The sequence below is a fragment of the Scleropages formosus genome, chromosome 5 (assembly GCF_900964775.1).
Source record: "Scleropages formosus chromosome 5, fSclFor1.1, whole genome shotgun sequence".
Taxonomy (NCBI): domain Eukaryota; kingdom Metazoa; phylum Chordata; class Actinopteri; order Osteoglossiformes; family Osteoglossidae; genus Scleropages; species Scleropages formosus.
This window is the reverse complement of record NC_041810.1, coordinates 34,089,328-34,109,932: the sequence shown is the minus strand read 5'-3', so window position 1 is coordinate 34,109,932 and position 20,605 is coordinate 34,089,328. Positions and strand designations below refer to the sequence as shown.

At 39.3% G+C, this 20,605-nt stretch overlaps 2 protein-coding genes across 3 annotated transcripts in view; both read right to left on the bottom strand.

Annotated features, from left to right (window-relative positions):
* nlrc3 (NLR family, CARD domain containing 3) overlaps window positions 1-2,240 on the bottom strand; it is a 28,744-nt gene extending 26,504 nt beyond the window's left edge. The window contains exons 1-2 of the mRNA XM_018749757.2: window positions 2,144-2,240; window positions 1,914-1,963 (exon numbers count right to left, since the gene is read on the bottom strand). The gene's annotated coding sequence lies outside the window, so the exon portion shown is untranslated. The remainder of the gene's footprint in view (window positions 1-1,913; window positions 1,964-2,143) is intronic.
* A 4,336-nt stretch (window positions 2,241-6,576) lies between these two features.
* LOC108932941 (nucleoside diphosphate kinase) lies at window positions 6,577-9,458 on the bottom strand. 2 transcript variants are annotated; one of them, XM_018749665.1, is made up of 5 exons: window positions 9,327-9,458; window positions 8,086-8,218; window positions 7,191-7,292; window positions 6,938-7,050; window positions 6,577-6,814 (listed from the first exon to the last, which is right to left on the bottom strand). In XM_018749665.1, the coding sequence occupies exons 2-5, from the start codon at window positions 8,212-8,214 to the stop codon at window positions 6,697-6,699; spliced, it is 462 nt and encodes a 153-aa protein (XP_018605181.1). In that variant the 5' UTR covers window positions 8,215-8,218; window positions 9,327-9,458; the 3' UTR covers window positions 6,577-6,696. The 2 variants fall into 2 exon arrangements, with proteins under 2 accessions (XP_018605181.1, XP_018605182.1); XM_018749666.2 differs by lacking the exon at window positions 9,327-9,458 and adding an exon at window positions 9,196-9,287.
* Between the last annotated feature and the right edge of the window lie 11,147 nt (window positions 9,459-20,605).

The following is a 20,605-nucleotide window of genomic DNA, read 5'->3' as shown; positions in this document are numbered from 1 at the left end:
ATTTATTAAGGGAAAAAAGCTGTACAAACCTACCTGGCCATATGTGAAAAAGTAATTGCCCGCCCCCCCCCTTTGTTAAATCATGAATGAACTGTGATTAACCACATTTTTTGGAAAGCTGAGTTAAATTTCACTTGCCACACCCAGGCCTGATTACTGCCAGACCTGTTGAATCAAGAAATCACTTAAACAGAACCTGTCTGACAAAGTGAAGCACGCTAAAAGATCTCAAAAAGCAACACATCATGCCGCGATCTAAAGAAATTCAAGAACAGATGAGAAACAAAGTAATTGACATGTATCAGTCTGGAAAGGGTTACAAAGCCATTTATAAGGCTTTGGGACTCCAGCAAACCACGGTGAGAGCCATTATCCACAAATGGAGAAAACTTGGAACAGTGGTGAACCTTCCCAGGAGTGGCCGGCCTACCAAAATTACTCCAAGAGCGCAATGACGACTCATCCAGGAGCTCATAAAAGAACCCAGGACAACATCTAAAGAACTGCAGGCCTCACTTGCCTCAGTTAAGGTCAGTGTTCATGATTCAACAATAAGAAAGAGACAAAAAAATGGCATCCATGGGAGAGTTCCAAGGCGAAAGCCACTGCTGACCAAAAAGAACACAAAGGCTCGTCTCACATTTGCCAAAAAACATCTTGATTATCCCCAAGACTTTTGGGCAAATACCCTGTGGACTGATGAGACAAAAGTTGAACTTTTTAGAAGGTGTGCGTCCTGTTACATCTGGCGTAAAACTAACACAGCATTTCATAAAAAGAACATTATACCAACAGTCAAACATGGTGGTGGTAGTGTGATGGTCTGGGGCTGCTTTGCAGCTTCAGGACCTGGATGAATTGCCATAATTGATGGAACCATGAATTCTGCGCTCTACCAGAAAATCCTGAAGGAAAATGTCCAGCCATCAGTTCGTGACCTCAAGCTCAAGCGCACTTGGGTTATGCAGCAGGACAATGATCCGAAACACACCAGCAAGTCCACCTCTGAATGGCTCAAAAAAACAAAATTAAGGTTTTGGAGTGGCCTAGTCAAAGTCCGGACTTAAATCCAATTGAGATGCTGTGGCATGACCTTAAACAGGCCGTTCATGCTCAAAAACCCTCCACTGTGGCTGAATTAAAACAATTCTGCAAAGAAGAGTGGGCCAAAATTCCTCCACAGCGATGTGAAAGACTCATTGCCAGTTATCGCAAACGCTTGATTGCAGTTGTTGCCGCCAAGGGTGACACAACCAGTTATTAGGTTTAGGGGGCAAATACTTTTTCACATAGGGCCAGGTAGGTTTGGACAACTTTTTTCCCTTAATAAATGAAATCATCATTTAAAAACTGCATTTTGTACTTACTCAGGTTATCTTTGTGTAATATTAAAATTTGTTTGATGATCTCAATCATTTAACTGACAAATACGCAAAAAAAATAAAAAATCAGGAAGGGGGCAAATACTTTTTCATAGCACTGTATATGTTCCATATAAACTCAGTGTAAGTACATCGCTCAAGCTTATTAGAACAGGGAGAGGTGCTTGAACTAACTTCTATGTTCGTCAATTTGTTGATTACCTTCTGTGTTACCAGTAACCTTCTGCCTCAAGCTGTTCTGGAAGCTAAAAATAAATCCATAAATGACAGCATGCGGCCTGTCCTAAAATGATTTGCTATATTCAGAACATATTTTGCTCTCAAGATGTTAGTTGTTAGAAGAAACAAGTCCAGTTGGTTTGATAAGAACTGTACACACTATAGACAGAGTATAAAGCTTCAGAAATGCATTACAAATGTATGTCCATGTGCCAAAAAAAGAAAACTTTAAACAGCGAAAAACCGAAAACAAACCCATCTATTTGTGAGTTATAGTGCTACGGTTTCAAATAAAATAGATGTACCACTCACCCAAAATGACAGCTGAGCCATGCTGAACAATCTAGTGGTTGATGAAAGAACTGAAATATTGCTAGTAAACAAAATTCAGTTATTTAGAGGTGAAAATCAACAGTTTGAGAGAAATTTGTTTTTGCTCATAGACGATCCCTTGGAGTCTCCCACTGATGCAGAAAGAAACCAAACACTAAGCCTGGGGTGAGCATCAGTGAGCCTTCTCAGTGCAGTAAAAGAACATGTACCAAAACAGGTGGTTTTGGTGAAGGAGTTTCAGCTGAAGATTTGAAGAAATAGTGATCGGTCTCTTCTAAAAAATGGCTTCGCTGTGCTCTATGAAAAGTTCACCTCTTCCTGTGTTTCTGGTCTCTCTCTTTCTCTCTCTCTCTCTCTTTCTCTCTCTCTTCCTGTGCCACAGTGCACAGGTTTCATTTTAAAGCATATGTTTCATCATTTAATTTACCCTTCAAAGCAAATATAATGCTAAAATGCAAAAAAAAAAAAATAAAAAAAGAAAATAATGACTGAAAATACCAACATCAGACTTCAGTATGGGGAGTTGTGTATTCAATGAGATGTCTGTAAGATAATTTGGTGTTGTACACATGGTATATAACATGTTAAATCACAGCTATCAAAGGCACAGAAGTGTAATGCATATTCTGATGTTTCTACTGACAGTCACATTTGTGACATTATCCTTCAAGAACCGCTGTTTCTTCTCAACTATTAATTCACATACAGCTCAGAATTACATCATCTGAGTGAATTAACAACATAAAACAGACAGAAGCTGTTTCTTGCAGAAAAAAAGACTATTGTGGGAATAAAAAGAAATTTATTAAGTTTTTAGCAATGATACATATTTATTTGGGCACATTTGAACCATTATAATCATCCTATTAGGCTTCAGACCTAATAAAAAATGTCTTTTAAAACAATCATGTCTTTTCTACACGAAGTAGATTTCTGATGAAACTAGATTTCTGATCATTACAGTTGAGTATTCACACTTTTAACCAATCTCAGCCAACCAATCTAACAGTTGCAAACAACACAAGGAAGGCTGCTGGTAGGAAACAGCAGTCAGGTACTAGGTGTCAACAGCTATATCCTAGAGAAACAGGAAGGAAGTGAAAATGATTCATAATGCATTGCAAGGCAGATATGTTTTCTGGGTCAAATGAATTATACTGTCTGCTATGCTGACGTTTAAAGTGTTACAGCATTAATAATGGCCTTTCATTTACATTTCATTTACATTGGAGATGCTTTTCTCCAAAGCAACTTACAATGAACATTATGTAGTGCTACCAGCTCACACCTTATTCACCAAGGTGACTTAAACTCCTAGATACACTACTTCCACTGGGTCACTCATCCATACATAAGTGAAACACTCTCTTTGTCAGACACACACTATGGGTTACTTAGAGCCACCACTCTACTTGAATAGCATGTCTTTGGATTGTGGGAGAAATCCCACAGAGACAACATGCAAACTGCACACAGAATCAAACCCACATCCTCACACACCACCCAGGTGCTGTGAGACAGCGGCGCTACTCATTGTGCCACCATGCCACCCTATGGTGTACTACAGCGTCTGTCAACTTAAAGGTAGTGTAAGACATTGACAACCCTCTGAAAAGCATTCACCATTCAATTCTTCAGCCATGTTCAGATTGCTTGTTAGGCAAAAATAAAATAAATCTCATAAAGACACCCATGTCTCACATCTACTCACATCCCAGACTGAACACACTACATAGCCAAATGTATGGGGTACCACTTCTAATTGATGGCTTTGGCAATTCCAGGCACATTCATTACCAATAGATGGAGCTACCACCATGAAATCTCCTGAAACAAACACTTGTAATAAAATGGGTTGTATTAAAGAGCTCAGTGACTGTCAATGTGGTACTACACCTGTCCCAGTCAACCCTTAGCTGTTATTGTGAACTGTAAACATTTAGGAGCAACAACAGCTCAATCATGAAGTGGATGACAGCACAGGACTGCAGAGTGCTAAAGTGTGTTGCATGTAGAAATCATCTGCCCTGTGATGCAATATTCACACCGGAGTTCCAAATTGCTTCTGAAATCAAACCCAGCACAAGGACTTCATCATTAATGCCATGACGAACAAGACGTTCCATGCTGAGCTAGGGATCAAAGATACCATATAGCAACAATATCATTATTACTTGTTACACTGGCTTACAATTGTTACTTTCTAGAATGCCCAGGATGGGTGGGCAACCACTGGCTCTTGGACCCCCAGAGGTTTTTTTCTCCCTCAACTTTCAATTGTGAGTTTTTGTTCCTTTTCTCCGTGGACAGTAAGCATACTTATAGCTCTATAAAGTACTATATTATGTCATTAGTCAACTGTCTTCTTTGTTTCTCATCTGATTTATTTGGTTTTCTTGCCTTATGCCTGTGTTAAAGCGCTCTGTCGAACCGTTATAAGTTGAGGACCACCTGTATATAGTTAACCCATGTTCTCTCACACCACCCAGGCGCTGTGAGGCAGCAGTGCTACTCACTGTACCATCCTGAGGGATGCTTTTAAAATATGTAGTGGGCTGAGTGCATGGAGCCCACTATGATCTTCTCCATTCACTTGGTGTCTCTAAAGATGTATAGGTCCTAAATGTTAGGCAGGCTACAGCCAACTGTCTTTTTAGTTATCAATTGACATACTTCCACTTGCACTTAAGACTGTGGTGATACAGTACCAAACTAAACAGATATGGATGTTGATGGGATGGATGGCTGTGTAAAACTGGACCAATACTCCCTGAGGTACCTTTTATTTCTTCAGCTGCTGAAGGAAGAACATTCTCTGTTGAGATTTCTTGGTACCTGCTATGATGTTTTACTTCCATATGAGGTCCTGTGAGATTATGGTGTCCAGGAACTTATGACTCAAGTGGTGAGGACTGTAGAATCATTTAGGAAAAAAGTTGATTAAATGGAGATTATTTCCTGAAATCTATTAACATCTCTATTGTTTTCTGGACATTGATTTGTCACTTGTGTCAATTACACCAGTGCAATAGTTGACTTACTTCACCCTGTATATGGACTCATCACCACTGGAGATAAGACCAGTAATAGTGGTGTCATCAGCAAACATCAGGATTTTGACAGGTCTCTAGAGATTAAATTAATACCATACGATGAAAACAATACAGTTGGAAGGGCTGCTGCTTTTGGACCCAAAGGTCACAGATTTGAATTTCACCCTTGAGCAAGGTATTTACCCTAAATTGCTCCACAAAAAAATTACCATGCAGTAAAAATGGATAAGAAATTGTACGTAGATTAACATTGTAAGCTGCTCTGGAAAAAAGCACTAGGTAAATGATGTAAATGAAAGGACTCCGCCTTACAGTGCTCCACCACTGATGGTAAGAGGATCAGGTCTGTTTTCCATGCAACGCATACTATTTCCCCTCTGTCGAAATACAAATACAGGTCGGAACAAGGATGGGATAGAGCATAATTTTGTCTTCCCCTCCCCCACTTGAAGAGAGCTATTAATTTCATAAGAGATTGTTGCACATCTAGATTTAATCATTTCATCTTGTTAACACTCAATCACTGCATAAAGGCATTAATTTTTTTCCATTCAAATGCACAAAAATGTAACTTGCATAAAACCTTAAGGTGATAAAGTTAAGGCCCATCATTTCATACCTTTCTCCAAGGTGACAGAATATACGGTGTGTACGCTAAAATTCTCATTTATATAGCTGGGTAATTTTTTTTTTTTTTACATTTCTGTTAGTACCTTGCTCAAGCATAATACAGCAACACTGGGATTTGAACTGGAGACCTTCAAATTGGAAAGCAGCTTCCACAACAGCTATGCTTGCTACTATTGCTGTATGAAAGATTTTATGCAGTTATTCACAGAGGGATGCAACAGAGTTTAATACTACAGAAACAGGCCTCCTACTACATCAAAATTGTATTTCACCAACCTATAGTTTAAGGTATTCACACATGCAGGCATTTACTTTGTAATTTTATATGGGTGTTTTTGTTCCACTGTCTAGTTTTTGTTTTTAATTAACATTGTAACAGTATAACAAATTGAAATCAGCTAAAAATATACATCTTTGTATATTATTTCTAAATCAAGAAAAGATTGTTAAAAAGCTGCAAGTAAAAAAATCTTTGCATTGTGAAAATGTAGATCAACAATGTAAAAGCCTTATTGCTGCTTTATTACTGTTGTCAGTTCAGCAAGTTGGAGGCATATTAAACTGAACAAATTAAATAACCCCACCCAAATGATTTCTGCAAGTGTAAATATTAATAATATGGATGTATGACAAACCTTTCATGTTTTTGTTATGTATTTAATTTTAAAAAAATTGTTTTACTTCATACTTTCCAAAACAATCTCATTGCTACAATGTTGAGAGCTGCAGCATTACATCCATTTTAAAATGAGGAAACAATTCCACAGTTATGCATTTCAGAATTACTGAAAACTGTCTTTGTGCTAAATAACAGCTGTCAGCATAGAATGCACGTATTCAAGCATCACGGAAGGTCTTGCAGACTAAGGACCTACTATTCTAAGACTACCAAACTCATGAAACTAGAAAATTGGTTTAGGGTTAAGAGTGACTTCAAAAGAAAAAGCATCTGATACAAATTCAGATTTCAAAAATTTATTGGCAAATGTTTTCCAGCGAAAATCTGACAGCATTCTAGCAAAATCCACAAGAAATGATCGGCTGGTCAGAGAATGACTTGTGGCAGAAACACATGACTTTTACTCATATAGCCAGTCATGGGCACAACTCTTGTAAGTCACCAATTCCTCAGGCTTAAACCATAAGTTGATTTCTTTATTGGCACTTTCGACAGAATCACTGCCATGGATGATGTTCCTACAATCAGGGAATGCAGCAATTAGTCTATTGTAACAAAATATGCACACAAAAAGAATCTTAATTCTCTAGTCACAGAACTATATGATAATAAAAATGTTTTGGGGGGGGGGAGTTACTGACCTGCCAACCTGGATGCAGAAATCTCCACGGATGCTGCCAGGCTTGGAGTCTGCAGGATTAGTCTCTCCCAACATTACCCTACCAGTCTTTACAATATTAAGGCCTTCCCAAACCTAACCAAAGAGTAGAAATCTTTTCAGATAAGTTTAATAAGTACTCCCACAGGATAAACAGCACTGTAAAAGCATGAAACAAAGCAAAGGGAATACATTAAGGGCACATGTCTATAAAGGAAGGAACCTGATGCACTTACCATAGCCACCACAGGACCAGAATTCATGTACTTCACTAGGTCAGGATAGAACGGTCTGTCTTTGAGTTCATAATAATGCTGCTTCAGAAGGTCTTCAGAGGCCTTCGGGGGAGTGGGGGAGAGACCCGGTTCAGTTCAGATATAAAAGGTTTCAAGATCCAGCTTAAATAACTATCCACTATAATTAAATGCTTGCTCCTGTACAGCAACAGTTTTCTGGAACATATCCTACAGTCATAAGGCACACGTGCAATTGACCTGTGATGGACTAGAATACCATTAATTTTCACACAAACACACCCTAAAAAGCATCTTTAAGCACACAGGCGTCATATAACTAACAAAAAACAGCTACTGTTGTAGCTGTCGCTTATGAATACATATACTGTCTTTAAAAATAAAATGGGCAGTTTTAATACAATGGTAGTTTTGAAATGCAGGCTCCACAGGTATAGGTTAAAATAATTTTCAAAATAAGATTTAAAAAAACAAAAACTGACTTAAAGATGTCTTTGCCATTGTTAGTATGGATTTACCCCAACAGATAAAAGCTCTGTAGTTGCTTCTTTTATGTGACATTCAAATCACGTTTAAAAATACAATGCAACTCTGGATCACCAAGACAAGGGGAGACTGACAATGAAGATGAAGGGAAAAGGATAACCCTGAACACCAGCTAAATTCTTTTTCTAATAAAATACAAAAATATAAAATGGTATTGGTATTATTTACATGCCTATAAATGCCTTTTTGTTTCACCATTAATGCTAGGTAGTTTTGTCTGGAAGCTAGCACCTCATTAAGGAAAAAATAGCAACTTCACCGCTTCATAACAGGAATTCTCTTGAGAGGAGGATTTCACAGAATGCATTAACTTCATTTTCTGTTCACCTACATGGACAAACTTCATGGCAACAAGTCGAAATCCCTTCTGTTCAAAGCGCTTGATGATGTCTCCAATAAGACCCCTCTGTACACCATCAGGCTTGATGGCAATGAAGGTGCGTTCCTGGATTCCAGCCATAGTTCTGGAACAAAAATTAGAATGGCACATAAGAAAAGACACTTCCTTTGTTATATTTAGGGTTGCTGATAGAGTAAACTGAAATAAGACTCTTTACTGAAGTCCCAACTGAACAGCAGATGAGGTTCCCTGAACATCCGCTAGTGGATATGGGACAGCTGGCCGGTCACAGAGCCAAGGGCTATTAAAGTACAGTATGGCCAAAAGTACAGTGATCAGCTCCATCACAACTTTGCATTATACCAGCTTATTGACAGAGTTGACAAACAAACATGCTTCATGATTGGTTCCATGTTTTTCATGGAAGAAAAAGTCAATGAAGGTCCCAATATATCTCAAGTGTAAGAGTGCAGAATCTGAAACAGCAAATCACCATTGACTTTTCATAAGCAACAAATCCCTTCAGAATCAGAATGAGTTTTATTGGCCAGTGTGCTGATGCACATAAGGAATTTGCTGTGGTTCTAGGTCTTTACAGTGGTTTAATTCAGTTACTATTAAATACCTGATTTGTTTACCACCAAAAGTAAATCAAAGTGACTCTTGAAATCCTGTATGTATGTATCTGAATCATTATATTCAGATCAACTGCGCTTTTCTCCAAGCGACTTCAATAACGTTTCCTACACTGAACTACGGACAATTACTGAAGTAAAGCGCGCTCAAGTCGCTTTGGAGAGAAGCGCAGTTAATACTTCACATACAATATAAATACTGAAAGACTTTGTCTGAGAGGAACCATGTATGAAGAGTATTCCCGTATCGGAAGCGGCCATGTTCCGTGTCCACCATTACAGACAGTATCTTTTCAGTCTCCTTCCGTACTTTCAATATAATATACAAACTAATACACTGAAAGCCTACAATTACGTTACAACACGTCCGCCGTTTTACAAGATCACCTTGCCACTTTGGATTTTATGAGAGCCAGGGTAAAGATTAGACATGAATGTGAAAAATGGATCCCTTCAACATGCTTACATCCTGATCTTCGGCGAACTCGCTCAAACAATGGCTACGTGCAAATGGCGCTGTAATAAATTGTTTTAAAAATAAGTCGGGTTTTTTTTTTTTTTTTTTTTAAAAATCGATAGCCCATTTTTATGGCATACCTTGGCGTCCGAAACACTGGCAGGGAGGGGACTTTAAATAAGTAAAACAGCAGTTAGCGAGCGCAAAGTGAAAGGAAGTACGTGTCAGGAGAACTATCTTATAAAGAGTCGCCGCGTAGGCGGAGACTGCGATGCAAATGATCGCGACAGCGATAAGTTATATACTTAGATCCAAAATGGAGGAAAGAGGCGTTCGGGAGTGTTGAAGAGCTTCACAGTTGCGTTTCAGCTGAACGAGGAATGTAGTTCACAGTGAAATCTCGTTATGTATTAACTGTGCAGAGTAGAGATGAGTAGTGGCCCAAAATAAGTACTCAAGTAAAAGTACTGTTAATTTAAAGAAAAAAATTACTCTCACAAAGATGTACTTGAGTTTTATATATATTTATTATATATGAATATGTGAACCCTTTGAAAATCACTGCATTCATGTATGAAGAATTATTTTTAAAATCTGGTTTGATGTTCGTCTAAGTTACAGTAATCAACAAACACAAGAACAAACACACAAATTATTGTTTTGTTCTTGTAAATATTGAAGATATTCAAATATTCACAGTATAGGTTGGAAAAAGTATGTGAAACCCTAGGCTAATGACTTCAACAAACAAAGGTTAATTAGAGCTGGAAATTGACAAACCTGATGTCCAATTAATAAAACAAGATTGGAGGTGTGGTTTAGAGCTCCTTTACTTGTAAAAAGCACTCAAACAGTTCGAGTTTGTTATTTACAAAAAACATTTGTTGATGTGAACTATGCATCGCAAAGAAGGAGCTCTTGGAAGACCTGCGATCAAGAATTGTTGCGGTGCATAAAGATGGAAAGGGTTACAAAGTTATCTCAAAGAGCTTAGATATTCATCTGTCCACTATTAGATAAAATGTCTATAAAAAGAGACTATTTACTACTCTGGCTGCTCTTCCTAGAAGTGGCTGTCCAGCCAAGATGATTCAAATGGCACATTGAACAATTCTCAGTGAGGTAAAAAAAAGAACCAGTGACAGCTAAAGACTTGAAGAAATCATTGGAACTGGTTAACATTTCTTTTATGAGTTTATGGAAAACATTGACCCACCCATGCTGACTGATGATGATGACCAACTGCCATGGCAAATGAGACATTCCATGCTGAGCTGGGGATCCAAGATACAATTTAGCAACAATATCATTATTACTTGTTAAACTGGCTTACAATTGTTACTTATCTAGAATACCCAGGAGGGGTGGGCAACCACTGGTCCATGGACCCCCAGAGGTTTTTTTTCTCCCTCAGTCTTCAGTTGGGAGTTTTTGTTCCTTTCCCCAGTGGCCAGTAGGCATACTTATAGCTCTATAAAAGTACTCTATTATGGTAGCCATTAGCTGACTATCTTTTTTTTTGTATCTGTTTTTCTTGCGTTATGCCTGTGTTAAAGCGCTCTATGTCATGCAGGACACCATAAAGAAAGCTGCTGCTTTCCAAAAAAAAGAAAACATTTCTGCGTGCCTGATGTTTGCCAAAGACCACCTTGACACTCCACAATGCTACTGGAAAAATGTTTTGTGGACTGATGAAACTAAGATTGAGTTATTTGGGAAGAACATGCAGCACTATGTATGGCATGAAAAGGGCATCGCATATCAACATGAAAACATCCTCCCAGTGGTTAAGTATGGTGGAGGGAGCATCATGATTTGGAGCTGCTTTGGGGCCTGGACCACTTGCCATTATTGAGGGAAAAATGAATTCCCAAGTTTATCAAGATATCCTACAGGATAATATCAGGGTGGCTGTGCACCAGCTGAAGCTCAGGAGAAGTTGGGTGATGCAGCAGGACAATAATCTTAAACATCAAAGCAAATCCACTACAGAATGGCTTCAGAAAAAGAAAATCTGCCTTTTCGAGTGGCCCAGTCAGAGCCCAGACCTTAATCTTACAGGCATGCTGTGGAATGACCTCAAGAGAGCTGTTCGCACCAGACATCCTAAGAACATGGCTGAGCTGAAGCAGTTCTGTAATGAAGAGTGGTTCAAAATTCCTCCTGAATGTTGTGCAGGTCTAATCCACAGCTACCAGAAACACTTGGTTGAGGTTATTGCTGACAGAAGTGGATCAATTAGCTACTAAATCCAAATGTTCGCTCACTTTTTTCATAGCACTGTGAATGTTTAATGAGATGTGTTCAATAAAGCCATGAAAGATTAGTTTTTGTGTTATTAGCTTAAGCGCATTGTGTTTGTCTATACTTGTGACTTTGAAGATGAGATGACATTTTATGATCAATTAATGCAGAAAACTAATTCCAAAGGGTTCATATACTCTTTGTTGCCACTGTATATATATATATACATATATTATAGGCTCTGTATAAAACTGCAACATATATAATACAAATCAGGTGAAAAAGCTACTAAAATGACTTCAAATCAAGATTCTTAATGTTCTGAACTACTAGCAATATTAACAGCTACAGTAAAGAGTTTTAACATTAACCAGACACTGTTCTACAAAGTGCTGTAGTGACCCCATTGCTATAGTATTCAGCTTACACCTTTGTTAAAGTTGACTTGGAGTGATTGATACATCACCCCAAACATCACTGACCAATATATGTAGCAGAGCTACGTACAGTATATGACATGCTCACCCACACTATGCACAATTTATAGTGTCCAGCTCACTTGAAATATGTATCTTTTGACTGTGGGACAAAACCCATGCAAACACTACAAAAATGCGTGAATTTCAGACACACTAAGCTAGCATTGAACCTTCATACAAAGCACAGCCTAGCTGCTGTGAGGAACCAACCAAACTTGTTGTGCCACCCTGTTGCCCACAACTTTTAACTTATAAGCGACAGCAATATCAGAAAGAAGGAGCATGAGAAGATCAAGTACCAAGGCCTGAAGGAAAAATTCGAACAGATGTGGAAGGTGAAGTCCAGAGTGCTCCCAGTGGTAATAGGAGCACTTAGGGCTGTGACCCCCAAACTGGGAGAGGGGCTCCAGCAAATTCACCCAGTTGTGTACATGGGTAACACATAATGTCAACTTCTACAGGCGTCACCTAAATGAATGTAACTGCAACAAATGAAATAAATACTGCAAATATATTTAAATATTGTCACTTTTACAAATCAAATAAAAAGGAAAAAAAGTCTGCTAGGTATTATTTTTTTTTTTGTTTTAGCTGATCCCTTTGTCCAAGACAGCTTTCAATTTTCGGTGTGTACACAAAGTTATTTACCATTATTTATCCATTTATTCAGAAAGGTTATTTTTACTGGACCAGTTTGGAGTAAATACCTTGACCAGGCGTACTACAGCAGGAGCTGAGATTTGAACTTGAGGATGACAGGTCTAACCACTATTCTATCTGTTACAAATAACTATGAGTTGTATCACAAATTTTCCATTAAGCTGAAAAATTTAAGCAGCAGGGTATTTATACTGGAATAGTTCAGGATAAGTGCCTTTCTCAAAGGCAACACAGCAATGGTAGGAGTGGGATTAGAACAGAAAACCTTTAGGTGAGAGGAGTCATTAGCTATAACTGCTTCATTATTGACTGCCCTATAATAAGAAAACACGGACACAAAGTAACACTAGCCAAATAACTAAAAAGACCAATCAGTTTAGATTTTCAAAATCTGATAATTCATAGTGGGGGGCGTGGTGGCACAGTAGGTTGGACCACAGTCCTGCTCTCCGGTGGGTCTGGGGTTCAAGTCCCGCTTGGGGTGCCTTGTGATGGACTGGCGTCCCGTCCTGGGTGTGTCCCCTCCCTCTCCAGCCTTATGCCCTGAGTTGCCGGGTAGGCTCCGGTTCCCCGTGACCCTGTATGGGACAAGCGGTTCTGAAAATGTGTGCGTGTGATAATTCATAAAAATAAAACAACAAATCCTCCAAAAAAATGCAAAATTTGTTTGCAGACAGTATCCTCACTTTCCTGAAGCATATGCAATTATACTAATTGGTGTTTTAATGAACAGTTACAGGTACCAAACTGAACTGTAACTATAGTAATTTATTATATAGTCAACTATCTATTTGTCCTATGCCTTTGTTTAGTGCTCTGTGTCACTGCGTGAGAAGAGCATGCTAAAAACATAAACTGAATAGAATTTAAATGTAAACAGTACTGACTCAATTGTATATCAGAGAAAGGTTATCTGTTCTTGTTTAATAAGGAACATTTGTCTAAACAAGCATTACTGGATGTTTTTATACGATTAATAAGAAAATAAGGCTGAGATGATCTGAATATTATATAGTTTTTCCCAAATGCTTAGACACAAAAACTGGTTCCTGTAGCACAAAAATTCCTACACTTTGTTATGACTCAGATTCAACATACAAGATACTGGACCCAAGTGCAAGATCTTTATTACACTCAGGAGGAACAAGGTAGGTTTCATAGTTGGGGACAGGCAAAGGCTCAGGTTGACTGGCAAACGTTGGTTTGGTGAGGATTTGGAGATGTGGTCAAAATGAGAAAGTAAGAGGTCATAACCATGGGAGACATGGAATTGGGCAGGGGGAGCAAGGAGCAAGTCGTAAGGAATGAGTAGACAGGACTGAGAGGACAGTTGTCACTGTTGAGATTCTACAACTGGAAGGCAATGGATTGGTACCTTTTATACATCGCTGTGTTTATTGGTACCAGGTGTTGGGGTGTGGTAGTGGGCATGAAAGTCTTACATTATTCCCAAAAACACACGCACATTTCCCATAACCATAATCACTAGTCACCTGTTTCCACACGTTTAAATATTCAAAACTCTTTCTGTAAAACCTTCCAGAAAAGTGGCCAGATAAATCAGTCATTACACTATATGCTTATTACAACACATTCAACAAATGCTCTCAAACTCAAAGACAAGTCATCACAACCTAAACTCAAAGATGACGCCTTTCTCCAGATGCAAGCAAAAAGTCTCAAAATCCTTAACATGCCAATCAGAATTTCAGGGTCAATAAATAGGGCCTAAAGGTATGTCGATGTGCTTTGGAACAATGGATCCTAACAATGCTGAAGTTAGAAGCCAACAGAGAAGAAGAGTAAAACAATGGCATCAAGTAATCTCAGATGAAATCAATACCACCTGAGTTCATTGTGTGCTCATATATGGGTGGGCTATTAAAGAAGCTGGACAGCTAGTGCAACCCAGCCTAAGCCATTACCCATTTTCTGTATTTTCAGAAAGGAAAACCAGTCATTTGCCTTGTAATACATGTAAGATTGTAGTGCTTATAGAGTGAATCTCCACTTTGTTCTCAGGGTAGTTTCTACCACAGTGCTGAAGTGGATGACCACAGGTCAGTAATGGTCAAAATTCATTTTTGCAGAACTGAGAAGCGGCCATCTACTGGAGGTAGGTGGAGACTTCTCACAGTTGAGCAGAAAACTACCCTGGTGAACATGCTCATTGCCCACAATGCCATCCATTTCAAGGGAAATTCAAGCCTGAATAGTTGAAGACCAGGTAGTCTTTCAAGGAATTGACAGCATCAACATTTCCACCATTGACCCGATCCTTCAGAAGAGCCACATAAGGACAAAGCAGTTGTACAGTATGCCTTTTGAAAGAAATTCAAAGTGAGTTAAAGAGCAACAATTCCAATATCTTAGGTAATTCTATACAGTACAGAATTTTTATAGCATGGTCGATCTCTCCAGCCTATCAATACAGTACTGTACAGCAATATAATACAATAACTGCATTTTGGTGCTTTACATTACAGTAGTACTCTGCAGTACTGTACTTGATGTAAATTCTTTTTTGCAGAGAATCTTTGAGCTGGGTGCCATGGCTGACCCACATGAGTACATCTCCATTGACAAGGCAGGCTTCAACCTAACAAAAAGGCGCAAAAGGGGTGCAACATCATTGGTCAGCATGCTATCATAGAAGTTCAACGCCAAAGGGGAGGCAGCATCACATATGTGCAACCATCAGTGATTGTGGCATCCTCCACCGCCATACTAAAGTGGGTCCATAGAACAGGGGACAACTGCTTCAGTTTCTAGATCAGCTGCACATTAACATTCTTCACCAGAAAGGGGAGCCAGGCCAACCAGAGCAAGCCCAATATGTTGTCATTTTGGATAATGTGAGTTTCCACTCTTGTTTGCACCTGATTCAGTGACCAGACCAGGTTCACTGTCCTTTTCTTTTCCCATTTCTGAATCTGAGAAATTTCTCTTGGCATGGTGGTGGAGCGTATGACCGCAACCCCTGCGTACAGCAAAACCTCCGTGAGGCAAAGGAGGATATCTGTGGTGTCTATGGAGTCTATCCAGGGTTTGATAAGGCATGCAAGGGCATTTTCCCCACGCTATTATGATAATATCTTTTCCCAAGATATTATGGCCTAACCTCAGATGAGAACACTAAGTAACCTATACATTTGCTACATTTGAAATGAAAGCTTTCAGAAATTGGGTATCTTATTGTGCATGGACTCTCTGCCCAGCAGGCACTACCTGAGGCTGTCCAGGACATGATATGCTCAAAACCCCATTCGCTAGTACACTGGCAGAACTGTCCAATGTCAAACTGAGGCGCACTGTCTGAAATTGCCATGTCTGGTAGCTTATTTTTGACAAACTACACCTTACCTCATCTGATGGTTGTTTGTGTAGTCAGGTTATGAAGAGGTTTCAGTTCCCTTAAATCAAAGAGTGATCCACAATAAAAATGAAGTCTTTTCCACCATTGTGTACATCCATTTCAACTGCTGGGAACGTGTTGGGGTTTTGTGAGATAACATGGCTTACTTTTGTTGGTAATGTGCATATTTACTGTAAAAAGGGCAATTTATTTAGAACATCTGTTAATTAATTTAGACCATGTTTGGTCAGTACAGTGCCTGTTGCATTTGTCTATAGCCTACCTCAATCTCAATGTGGCTCAAATGAATCTTTTTGAGCTCTGCTCTAAGTAATTTTTTGATTATAACTCACTGTCCTCTGTAGAGTATCTTGAATGCAGATTTTGTCTCTGCATGTCCAACAGGTGCTGACTAAAGCTGGAATATTCTCCTTTAAATGTGGTCAATCGGACAAGTCAAGTTCAAGATTTGTTGTGATAAGTACAAGTACCACGAAATTCTTGTCTGAGTGCTTCCCCACAGACTATGAACATAAAACAATAAATAGTACTGCACAAAGACAAAACAATAAATAATGCCAATAACACACACACACACACACACACACACACACACACACACACACACACACATCATCTGAAACTGCTTGTCCCATACGGGGTCATGGGGAGCTGGAGCCTAACCTGGCAACACAGGGCGAAAGGCTGGAGGAGGAGGGGACACACTCAGGACAGGACGCCAGTCCATCGCAAGGCACCCCAAGTGGGACTCGAACCGCAGAACCACCAGAGAGCAGGACCCGGGCCAACCCATGCTAATAACAATAAAAATAAATAACAGTAACAATACATAAGAGTACTTAAAACTGAGAATACTTAAAGTGAGGTGCAAGTAATGTGATGATGTGCTTGGAGGGAACAGTCCAACTCTAGTTGCAAAAGGTGACACATTGGTGAGTGTTGTACTGTATGCTCTTACAGCAGTGGGGTAAAAGCTGTTCCCGTATCTAGCAGTGCAGGTTCGAATAGACCTAAGCTGCTGTGAGGATCAGCAATCAACACGTCGCCACGCACCGGTGCCATATTCCACAGTAACCTTTAGCCAAAGCTTTGTCTTCTGATGCATACTGCAAAATCTGTCTGTGACATTCAGATACTCAGCCTGGTTGATGCATTCAAGGTCATGTTTTTCCTGTTCTAAGCTGGTCTAACAATCGAGCTTGGATCCATGTGAGAGATTCCCTATTGTGGATCTCCTTCGGCTATCATTGATTACCGTACATTTCTGAGCCTGGCTTGGAAACTGCTTTCAACGTTTTAGTTCTGGAAAATTAGTATCACATATCATAACAACCCTTGAAAGGCTGGTCCTAGCACACCTTAAATCCCATTTCAGGTCTGCAGTGGACCCGCTCTAGTTTGTCAATCAGGACCTCACTGGAGTGGAGAATGCCATCATCTGCCAGCTGAAGAAAGCTTACTCTAAATAAAGTCCAGTCCATCATGGACCATGACTCATATCTTCTACAATCAATATTAGCTAAAAAAAACAGAACTTTCACCAACAGGCTGGTCTACCAGCAGCCATCAGACTCTACAATGAGACCTCATGCTGTCAAAGGGTGACCTCTTAATGACTGAGTGGCATTGAGCTTTCTCTGTGCCCCATCACACCCTGCACCACTTCACTTCACTTATTTGACTTCAGTCTACTCCTGCCCTCTTTTGCATTTAAATGTTTGCCCATTCATTCACTTGATGAGATATATCTTTCTTCTGTTTACATATTTTATTAGTGCATAGGTATATACAGTATGTAGTACATTGTATGCTGGTGCAACTTGCACTTGATCCCAGAATGTTTTTAGTTTATATATAATTTACATAGTATAGTAATATTACTAGCATTGCGTATTAGTAATAGTATATGTTGTCCTCTATGCTCACACCCTGGCCAAGAGAAATGCTATTTCACTCCTATGTATGTCCTAGACATATTATGAGAATGACAATGTTTACTTTGACTTTAAAATATGAAGCTCATAACTTAAATGCAAGTATACCCCGATTTACCAACTCCTGGGTTACAGATTTTTGGTATAACAGACCTAGAAAAGTTGTACCCCTGTTTGGTATATAGGCTGACTGTTCTATGTATTAGGTACTTTTTCTGGAGTTTCAGGCACCCTCTCCCGATGATTCTGAGGTCATGAGCCAAACAGGCACGGATTTTTCTACAATGGATGATAACCTCTATAATTTAGCATTGTTTTCAAAATATTTTCAAGTTATTATAGTTCTCATTGTTTTCTCCCTTTTAAATGATGTTTTTTGCTCTTGTACCTCACTATATTTAAGAGGGGTCCTAAAACTCATCCCAGACTTACTTCATCCCAATCTTGTAAGTGCTCAATAAATGTGTACGTGTCTGATTTTGAATAATGGAAAAGGCTATAGGCAGTTGTAACGTACAGCGCATTCAGAAAGTATTTGGACTTTCTCACTTTTTTGTTGCAGCCTTACGCTAAAATTGTTTATTTTTTTCTCTCATCAATCTATACTCAATAGCCCATAATGATAAAGTAATAACAGGATTTTCAAAATGTTTGCAAAGTTATTAAAAAGAAAAAAAAACAAATATCACATTGACATAATTACTCAGACCCTTTGCTATGATACTTGAAATTTAGCTCCAGTGTATCCCATTTTTGTTAATCATCTTTGAGATATTTCTGGACCTTTATTGCTGGACTGGTTGTGTATATGACACATAAAACTTGAACTTGAGTCCACCTGTAGTAAATTCAATTGACATGACATGATTTGGAAAGGCACACACACCTCTCTATACAAGGTCCCATAGATGACAATGTGTATCAGAGCAAAAGCAAAGCCATGAGGTCAAAGGAATTGCCTGCAGAGCTCAGAGACAGGATTGTGTTGAGGCACAGATCTGGGGAAGAATATTTAAAAAAATTAATAAAAAAAATTTAAATTCTGCAGCATTGAAGGTTCTCAAGAGCACAGTGGTCTCCATTCTTAAATAGAAGAAGTTTGGAACAACCACAACTCTTCCTAGAGCAGGCCACCCAGCCAAACTAAGTAATCAGTGGAGAAGGGCCTTGGTAAAAGAGGTGACCAAGAATCCAGAGCTCCAGAGATTCTGTGTAGAGATGGGAGCAAGTTTCTCGCAAGTACAACCATCACTATAACACTCCTCTGATCTGGAAAGAGTGGCCAGACAGAAGCCTCTTTTCGGGGGGGAAACCTAAAGGACTCTCAGACTATGAGAAACAAAATTGTCATGTCTGATGAAACAAAGATTGAATTGTTTGGCCTCAGTTCTGAACATAATGTGTAGAGAAAACCAGACATTGCTCATGACCTGTGCAATACCATCCCAACAGTGTATTACTGGGTTGTTTTTCAGCGGTAGGGAAAAGGAGACAAGTCAGGCTTGTGAGGAAAGCTGAATGGAGCAAAGTACACATATGTTTAATGAAAACTTGTTTTGGTATGCTATGAATCTGACTGAGCCAAAGGTTCACCTTACAACAGGACAATGACCCTAAGCACATAGCAAATAGAGTGGCTTAGGGACAACTCTCTGAATATCCTTCAGTGGCTCAGCCAGAGCCCGGACTTGAATCTAATCAAAGATCTCTGGAGTGACCTGAAAATAGCTGTCCATTGACAGTCACTGTCCAACCTCATACAGTTTCAGAAGATCTGATGAGAAAAAAAAAATCCAGGTGTCCACAACTTGTCACATTGTTCCTCACAAAGACTCGAGGCTGTAATAGTTTCCACAGGTGCTTCACCTAAGTACTAAGAAAAGGGCTTGAGTACTCATATCAGTGTGACTTTTTTTTAAAAATGCCGTTTTTACTTTGTCATTGAGTGCTGCATGTAAATTGAGGGTAAATTAAACAATTTTAGCATAAGGCTGCAACATAAATATGTAAAAGGAAGGGGTTTCTGAATGCACTGCATGCACCTTGGCATGAGACAAATTGAGTAAAGAATCACCTGCATGCAAGTATTTCCTGTTGATGTAATGAGCTCTACCCGGCAACTCAGGGCGTAAGGCCGGAGGGGGACACACCCAGGACGGGACGCCAGTCCGTCGCAAGGCACCCTGAGCGGGACTTGAACTCCAGACCCACTGGAGAGCAGGACCCGGTCCAACCCACTGCGCCACCGCACCCCTTATGCCGAGTTGCTGGGTAGGCTCCGGTTCCCCGCGAGCCCGTATGGGAGAAGCAGTTCAGAAATGTGCGTAATGAGCTCTTTGTATTGTTCTGAGACGTACGCCACTTTGGAGTAAAGAATCTAAATGTGAATGTAGTGCATCTTTTTGTATATTTATGTATTTACAGTACTTTAGAAAAATTCTCCCCTAATTTGGTGATTACTTTCCTTTATGTTTAATATGCTGTTTTGATTACTGTTTTCAGGGACTTTAGTATTTGGAGGGTGTCTGTAGAAATATTTGGGCACGTGCATAAAATCCAGGAACGCGTCATTTTCCCTTTGTTTAAAATAAGGGAAAAAATCCCCCTCCTTTAGACTGTCATACACTATTTTCAGAAATAAATTAGGCTAGTATAATAGGGGATACCTGTACTTAGTTTTTCAAAAGCCTGTTGACATGTTTAAGGCTGAACCCACCAAAGCCACC